An 8,999-nucleotide genomic window follows, 5' to 3' on the forward strand; every position below is an offset into this window, starting at 1 on the left:
GGGAGAGGAGGTCGCCCTTCTTTCCAGTGGTGGCTATAAAACCAGCACGCAATAAAGCACGAAGGCTCCTTTGCCCTGCAACCGTGTTGTCATGTTCTATCGACTGTGACAGCCGATACAGAGATGTTTAATTTCCTCGGCATGGATAGCGACGCACTCATTGTGGCATTGAATGTATGAGTGCAGCAGGAGCTCGGACTTTTCATAGCGTAAGACAATCGCGAACGTCTTCAGTTGCTCCCGCTTGAAAGTATCCCGGGTCCTTAGACAGGGCTCTTGGTTTCCATACCATACTCTCGCAGATCCCTTCAGGGCAAAGAAGGCGTACCTCATTTCCATGGTGCCTTGCCAGTGCTTAGCGGCCACATGGTCGAAATGGTCGAACCTTTCTTCTGGGTCCGCGCAAGAACCGTTAAATATGCTAGGCACCTGGGGCTGCTGGGAAATTACTGCGGCTTGTGTAAAAACTACGGTCGCTGTTGGAAGTTCCGTTAGCAGTCGAGTGCAGTATTCAGTACTCAGGGAACTGCCCTAAAAGTCGACTATTGTTTCTATGAGCCGTGTTCTCCCTCTAGTCTACTTTAATGGCTTTGCCAAAGCCTGTCCCCGGCAGAAAACACACTTCCGCCGGACGTCACGCTGCAGTGACGGCAGTGCTCAGAGCAGGAAGAAAGCGAAGCGCTTCGAAAACGAAACTTCATATTCGGCTGACTTGCACCCACAGAAACAGGAACAAATAGGCGGAGGCGATAGCAGGAAGCCATGCAGTGTGCTCGGCTGTTGCCAAAGAACACAAAGAACCCGACAGTAAATTTAAAGCTTGCAAACAACCTTCGACGTAAAGTGGAAAAGTAACTAGACAATGTCCAACAATGTAGATGTCCTTGCCTGTGTGATCATCGCAAATAAACCTAGTCGCATCTAGTGTCGCCAAAGTCATAAAGTCTTGGGCCGGCGGCTTCGAGCAAGAAAAAAGAAACATTAAATTCTTCGCATAAAAATTCGCAACAGCTCCTGTCCTCCCTGTTGTAAACAAGAAACCAGTTAGGGGTTCGAAACGTCTTTTCTTTTTCAGACTGTGGTGAGTAACTGCTTCATTTGATCGGGTCACCTTGCCTGTCCAGAAATTCCTGTAAAACTTACGACTCTGAGATGTAAATAAAATGAAGAAATCACTTTTCATAGCTACGTTGAGGGCGCCTATCGCCATCGATACATTTTTTGTGAAGCATTGTTCACTCACCTCGCTTTCGTTACGCACGCCTTCAATTAAACGGCTCATATCCCTAACATCGCGTGGAACAGAAAAAAATTCAAGGAGGTTTTTCAGACAACTTACGTGCGGCAATGCGAAAACATTTGTGCTTGCATCATAGCGCAATTTGCTGGGCCAGCGTCGTACATTGCGAGGGGGGTTTTCAACGATGTCTGTTGCGACCTTCCGGCGCGACGGTGAAGGATGGGCTCACCCTGCCGCCCATTAGTGTGTTTTTTTTTTTGCCATCCATGAATATGTCTCCCACTTGTCGCCTTCCGCCAGATGACCTTCTGGACCAGGGAGCGCCTGGGGGGCGTTTGGAGGCTCGCGCTCTGGTCTTCCGAAGAAATCAATTAGGAGCCTTGCCGGCTCACCCAAAGCGGAAGTTCTTTGTATGAGCGCGGGCGCCGATGCCTCCCCCCCCCCCCCCCCCCACAAAGGTGCCGCGGTTGGAAGGAGCTTTGGACTGCGTGGGGAGAATCAGTTGTACTCCGGACGCAGAACCACGACCAGCTAGCTCCGCTGACTGCTCGAGCGTTCCGAGAGGTGTGCGGTTGCTTGCTATTGATTCTTTTCATTTATATGTAAATAAACTCATCGACTGGATCAAGTCTGATCATTTATGATTAGGCCAACGAATAGCGGCAGCGACGCATAGTTACAACAGTGTCCGCATGATGGCGCTAGGAGACTCCAAGCAAGAAGTAAATTCACCGGAAACAGACTTCTGTACTCAGTAAATTGCGGCATCTGTAATTTATATCCTAATAATTATCACGTACGCTCCCAAGAGAGCGCTTCCTTTTCTAGATGCGCCTTTATTAGGCTACAAACTTCAAAGAGAGGAAAAAGAAAAAAACCCTTGTGCCGCAGTGGAATCATCCTCGACTCGCACGCCGCAGGGCCGGGTTGGATGCGCACTGAAACCCAAATGTTCTTACTTTTCTTCATTGACAGTTCGTGCCTTTTTCGATTATGGATTGAATTATCGATTATTGTTTGGCTTGCTGAATTATGGACATCGGAGAGTCACCACGAAACCAAGTATTCATATATCGCAACAATAAAAACTCATCAGAGATTCTTTTGCAAGGTACAGAAGATTTCCTTATGTCGTTGGTGATCAGCCACTCAAGCGCCTTTTCTCACCAACAATTCCGTGCAGAAGTATATATCACAAACGACTCGGATGTGATTTCACAAAAATTTCTCTCATGTCATTGCACATCAATAACTCTTATGTTGTTTTCATGCATTTCTTTGTGGTATGCACAAAGGAATGCATGAAATAAATGGAGCAAGCTCCGAAGACATCGATGGGAGGGTGGTGTCTAATCCTTTCGTGACAGTGCCGGCAGTCAGGAAAGAGAGAGGCGAGGCTTGGCAAGCGAAGGTTTTCTTTAAAAAAAAAACAATATGTTTGTGGATAGCTATTGACGCATTACACACAAAATTCGTCTCTTTTCTTTGTTCTTTATTTCCGATGGGGTTACCTCTGGTTGTTATCTGGCGCGGTGAACGCAGCGCGGCGGCGTCATTATGGCTGACTAACAAGCGTGCCACCAGCAACAGTGAAAAGAAGAACTGAGGTTTTAGCCTGCAAAGTGCAAAATTTAGGCTCCAAGACACTGAGATACAGCAATGAACAACGAAATATGAAGGGTTCACTAAGTCTCAGGCTGTATATAGTGCGTCAAGCTGCGAGCGCAGGCCAGTGCTGTTTCCGGTGTAACTCCGAACAACAGTGCAAGAATGAACGCAATAAGAAGAAACCCGTGACAAACATGCGGTCTATCAATCTGAAAGAAAGAAAATAGCGGCTATTTATAATCACCTCTTACTCTGTTTTTCCTCTTTTTCACACTATTTCGCTGAGTCAATTCATAGGTGTGTTTATTATATGTTTGAAACATTTAGCTGGATGTCAGAAATGCGTGCCGCTGCCTGGCTGGCAGGTGCTGACGCTACTTGGGACATTAATTCAGTAATTGACGCCCTAGAGCGCAGTCTGCCCCATGGTGTAAAAATAAGCCATGGTCTGTACCAAGGATGTTTTGCTTAACTTTTTTATTTCGTCTCGTTTTTTTTTTAATACTAATCCCATTATTTGCATCTGGTTTTGCAACGCCCAGTACGACATGAAAAAGTCAAGAACCAATCATCAGAAAAGCATTTTTTAAGATCATAATCGAACAACGGTGGCCAATTCGTTTTAGAAAGTCACTAAGTATGCATCAGGAAAAGGCACCAGAAAGTCATGAGAAATACATAAGATCCTAATGTCAAAAGTGACTACACTTTCTAAAGATGGTCATTAGATTTCCAAAAGGGTGCACTAATTCAATAACTTTTGTCCGGTATTTTGTAAATATAGCAGTGAGAATGTCGCGCAGCGCGGAACATGTCTTAAAAATTATTACGAAAAAGTAATCTGCGTTTTCGTGTAGAGTACGTGTAAGCGTCATATGCAATACAGAATAGGAACACATCTAATGACTCTCTTTAGAAACTGTAGTGACTTTTGATATTAGGATCTTATGCCTCACTCAATACTTCGTAGTGCCTTTCTCTCATCAATCCCTAATGGCTTTCTAAAACGAAAGCTTTTCTGATGGTTACTTCTCTACCCTCTCACGTCATAGCAGCAATTGCAAATCCCGATGGAAATATTAGGGTCAGTACTGCAACAAAAGGTAAAATAAAAAGTAAAAAAATCCCCACAAATCCTGGGATTCGAACAGCGGACCTTCGACACCGTTTAAGCGCGCTAACCAATACACCACGCACACACATACTAACTGCCAAACTTATTCGGCTTGATATGTGTGGCTGCAGTTAATTCCGGTTACCATTGCGTGGAAATGTAGCAGGAGCAGCTACATACTCGCACATAAAAACAACTTTGTTCAGAAGGCGCTTTCAGGCCTTCTGGGCATCCCAACATAGCCGCGCCTTGACGTGCAGCGCATTAGCCGTATGAAACCACTTTGGAAACTTCGTCTCAGAACAACAGCTGCGCGTTTTCCTCAATTAGCGCTTCTAATCCATGTTGCAGACCACGGCTTCTTCTTACACCGTGGTGCAGACTGCGTTCCAGGGCAGAAAATACTAGAATAATAAGTTAGGTAGCTTCGAAACCTGTGAACATGGCTGCGACACACATCTTTCACATCCAGCTAAACATTTTAATAATCTAAGCACACTGATGAGATGACTGCACATGAAGAGTCTGAAAAATAAGGAAAAAAAACTGATTAAAGGGTAATTATAGATAGGCGCTGTCTTTATTTTTATATTGTGCATTGGTACAATGCATGTTTGTCAACTCTTTTTTTTTTCCTTTTGCGCGCTCCTTCTTCAGCTTTGTTCTTAATTACAGAAAGTGCTCGAAGACAGCGCAGTCTCAGCGAGCCTTTCATATTTCCTCCTTCACTTCTGTATCTTACTGTCTTCTAGTCTACAGTGTGCACTTTGCGGACAAAAAACCCGTGTTATTCGCTTTGCTGTTGCTAGTGCCACGTTTTTTAGTCACTCATATAACGCCACCGCGCTATTCGTTCACCGCACCGGATAACGATCAGAGGTGACGACTACTCATCCACAAATTAAAGAACAAAAAAAAAAAGAGTTGAATTTTTCGTATAATATTTAAATTGCAGTCCACAAGTATGATGTATGTTTTTTTTCCAAGAAAACGTTCACTGCCCAATGCCCAACCTCTCTCTCTCCAGACTGCCGGCACTGCCACAAAAGAATGCAGCCTCCCTCCCCCCCCCCCCCCCCTCCTTAATGCCTTCGGCGCTTCCTGCATCACAAAGGAATGCATGAAAACAACATAAGCGTTCTTTATGTGCAATGGCATGAGAGAAATTCTTGTGAAATCACATGGGAATTTTTAGTCATGTATTGCTGCAGGGGGCCATCAGCGAGAAGAGCCACTTGAATCGCTGAACGCCAATGACATAAGGAAATCTTGTGTGTCATTGCAAGAGAGTCTGTGCTGAGTTTTTATCGTTGAAAGACATGAATACCTGACTTCGTAGTGACTGTCTAATGCGTCACAAGGAATGCATGAACGCGGCACCAGAAACTCAACGCTCATTTTTGCAAAGGGTAGCGAGTGCTCAGAAATGGGACTAGTTGCACAGTGGTACAGGGCACGCGCTTTGTCTGCTAAACGTAGCCCTGTCTTCGTCCGCTTCTGGTCTTCGAAGTGGGCATAGCGGCTGTTCTTCTTGGCTGCTTTCCCGGCTTAAGCGGCCTCCATCATCAGCTGATTTTCAATCTGAGTAGCGTGCTTGGCGTCCTTCACCGCTTTTGGCCCTTTACGTGCCTTCGCGTAGCCTAGCTTGTGATTCTCGGGACACGCAACGGATTCAGTGCGCCTCGCTGTCTTCCCAGTTTGACGCGCCACACCACTGACCCGCTTTCCATCGGCCTCAGTGGCGTCGGTATTAGCGGCCCCTCCCCACCTCCATGTGCCCTCACATGATGCTACCTTTGTCTTGTCTATTTCTTTACATAACCGGCTATTCGCACAGCAACTGCAGCCGCGAAACGACCGCAGCAAAGGCTACCAGTTAGAAAACTCCTTTGGAGAGGCTAAAGTGACCGGAGAATAGTATAAGGTATCGAAAAACTGGGTTGCTCTGTTGCCGCCCGCGCTGCTTCAAATCCAGCTCGGAGCTCAAGTTGTCCCTTCTGGCTAAAATTCTGACGAAAGCTTAGAAGTTTTCGGCTAATTTGAGCATTGGGTTCGCCATCATATTGGACCCCGGTTCGCTGCTGCTTGGGGCGATTTTCAGTTAAATGTACCCAGAATGGGAGCTAATAGCATCTCATGCTTCAGGTGCAAAATACTTTGCACGTGCCCTTACAATACGTCTCAGTTCGGCTAGGAGCTGATTGCCGAGTGAACCATGACAGGGGCTTTTTTGTGGCGCTCGTGGGAAGCAACATACGGAAAACACTCGCTCTGACGGATCTTGCGCTCTTATTCCAAGTGGTATAAGGCGCGCCTTGTATAAGGCGCGCCAGCGCCTTATACAAGGCGCTGGCGCGCAACCAGCTGGTTCAGAGCTGCTACATTAACTTTGTCTAAGCGGGCATACGGTTGCGCTTAAAGAATTGACCGCGTATGCAGCCGCGCTCAATACTGGTTACAACACACCAGCAGGGCCCGTACTTCGGCTTGTACTTGGTACAGCCTTTGTCAAAAGTAACCAGGCGGCATGGTTTGCTTATAGCTCGTACAGTGGAGCCCTTGTGGCTTTCCTATAGATCAAAAAGGGTTGGAAGGTAAGAAGATCCCCAGTCCTTACCTTTAACGACCCTTTTGAGCTTCAGAGAAGCTGCAAGGGCTCCACTGTACGAGCTAGAAGCAAACTATGCGGCCTGGTTACTTTTAAGAAAGATTGTACCTAACAAATGCATGCGCTGCGGGGCACAACGCCATGCATGTGGGTAGGGGCGCAAAATGCCCTATTTCTTCATTCTCAGTAGCTCCGAACACGCAAGCCAAAAGCAAATAATAACAGAAAAGGTGAAAGAATGCCTCCTCAACATACCTCTCAAACACCAGACCAAATAGAATAATGAACAGATCAAAAAAAGAAAGCCCGAATGTCAGTTAATACTAAAAGCAATTAGAAAAAAAGAGACATGGTGTCCCGTCAATGGAGCGACAAAGCGAATGTCAGGTGACGCACACGGAATGTTGACTGACGCCAGAAAAAAAGAAAGTGAGGTGGCAGGTGCCATGCAACAAACAACAAAAAAATGACAAAATAGACCGGTGACAATCGACAAAGAAAACAAAAATACTTCTTACAGTAACGCCTGTCTCACACTGCTTTGTGGAGCGAGCTGCTACACCTCGATTTGAGAGTGCCAAGGCATTTTCTAGCAATAATTGAAGGAGTTGTTTGACTGTAGCGAAGCGCAAGGATGTGCAGAAAAGGTGCAACGTCGGTGCGAAAATCGATCTGCACACACAGAGTCCGAAAAGAAGCACCTTCGTCGTTTGTTCGTCCGTTGACGAGCTATCGGCTCGCTCACGTCACGAGGTGCACCGAAACGTTTTTTCTAAATAATTGGACGTTCATAAACTGGGTAGGCAATAAATGGTAACTACCGTAGCTTCAAAAGCCTTGGCGGCCAGAGGTATATACACAGGGTCCCCCTGTATACAGAGAATGAGTCATAGTATGCTAGGAACCAAGAATGTGTTTTCTTTGCACCGAACTGCCTAGCGACCAACAACTCACAACCTTTACTGTACCACACCCGAGGACAGCGTCGTCTCCAAGGCGCCCTTACAGGAGACGCCACCATGTCACCCAGGATTGTCTGAAGCACCCACTCGCATTTGGATAATATTCCGTGTGGTAAAACAATGTTATCCACGTCGATTCAGGAGAAAGTCCCGTAACTAATACTTTTACTTAAACTCACTTCATGCATGCGGGAATCAGGAGCCGGTGCATAGTTGAGCAGCACATATGCATATGACAACGCAAGCTGCTTTGCTGACCAAGTTTTTCCGACACGTCATACGGGCTAACTTACATGTGGTCTATTTGCAGTTGTTCCTGCTGCGGCCTGCATTCTCCACCGGAAGCCATCATAGCACCTGGAACAAGGCAGTCCAGCTTCACGTCGTCAAAGAACTATAGCATCACACGTTTAACTCTCGCTTTACTAATCGTATACTTTGTATCAGCGGATTTCGTGAACTGTAATTTTCGCAACGACCAAGGCCGCACAAATATCATTAGAGGACTGTTTTCTTTAATACAGCAGCTGCTCTCAGAATGCACGTGTTTCATAGCTGTTTGAGTAGCCATTGGCTGCAGTTTCCTATTAATAGATGTCACATTGTTGCCTCTGCTGCGTTTCTCGCTAATAACTACTTCTTGATTTTAGCGTTGTGCTGACTCTCTCCATACCCGGAGAAACCTTTTGTGGCCACGGTTCTGAGGCTACAGGGGCGCGGCGATGGCTTCAGGATTTTCCTGGCTGTCTTTTCGCGTGCAGAGGAGAATATTTGTAGAATCTGTCGCCTTGCGTTCGTTAAATAACTGTGCTGCTCGGCCACAGTATTTGGGGCTCCAACACTGGCATCATTTTAATGCGATGGCAGTAGTGATCCCTTTTCCGGCTTAACCCGGCGTCCTACCGTCGGTGTCATAAAAAGCGAGTGGCCCACCTGCCGAGCATGTCAGATAATAATGTAATAAAGTCCAATAAATTAAATCTGAATGCCACCTACTAACCGTGGCACTGAGCATCAAGTCATTTCTCGAGTGACGCACCTCGAGCAAAAATAGGCCTTACAGCAGCTCGGCTAGATCAACCTGGGTCTTGCCGGGTCCTTTGCGGGCCCAGGTCAGTGCCACTAAAGAGATTTGTTTAGAAGCCACATTCGCTGCATTCTTCCCCTCAGGACTGCAGTCACCACTTCGTCACAATAACGCACTACTTGCACGAATTCCAAACAACACAAGCGTTCTCGAGGATGGGCAGATGAGTGTTTTTTAGGTTAACAGTTTAGTTTCTCGAGCAGCGCGCAGGGTGCGGCGCAAATATCCTAGACTTTTAAGGGCCATTTACAGATGGCATATGCAATGACTACATGTCGTGTGCTAGCAAGAGACCGAGATATCTGTATCACGGACGTTTAGAAAAATAGATACAGGCGGTCTTAGAAAATTTGATATTCATTTGCCGGTTGCAGAAATCG

General features: G+C 46.3%; 1 protein-coding gene across 3 annotated transcripts in view; it reads left to right on the forward strand.

Moving 5' to 3' along the window:
* The window catches only part of LOC149337714 (uncharacterized), a 149,976-nt gene extending 141,795 nt beyond the window's left edge, over positions 1 to 8,181 (forward strand). For all 3 annotated transcript variants that reach the window (XM_089553479.1, XM_089553477.1, XM_089553478.1), the window contains one exon: positions 7,843 to 8,181. Coding sequence is in view for 2 of the 3 variants with exons in the window: in XM_089553477.1 (XP_089409603.1) it covers positions 7,843 to 7,886 (44 nt within the window). In the remaining variant the exon portion in view is untranslated. The remainder of the gene's footprint in view (positions 1 to 7,842) is intronic.
* Positions 8,182 to 8,999: the final 818 nt, after the last annotated feature.

Source organism: Amblyomma mixtum, chromosome 7, assembly GCF_055824585.1.
Source record: "Amblyomma mixtum isolate Tamu chromosome 7, ASM5582458v1, whole genome shotgun sequence".
Classification (NCBI taxonomy): Eukaryota; Metazoa; Arthropoda; class Arachnida; order Ixodida; family Ixodidae; genus Amblyomma; species Amblyomma mixtum.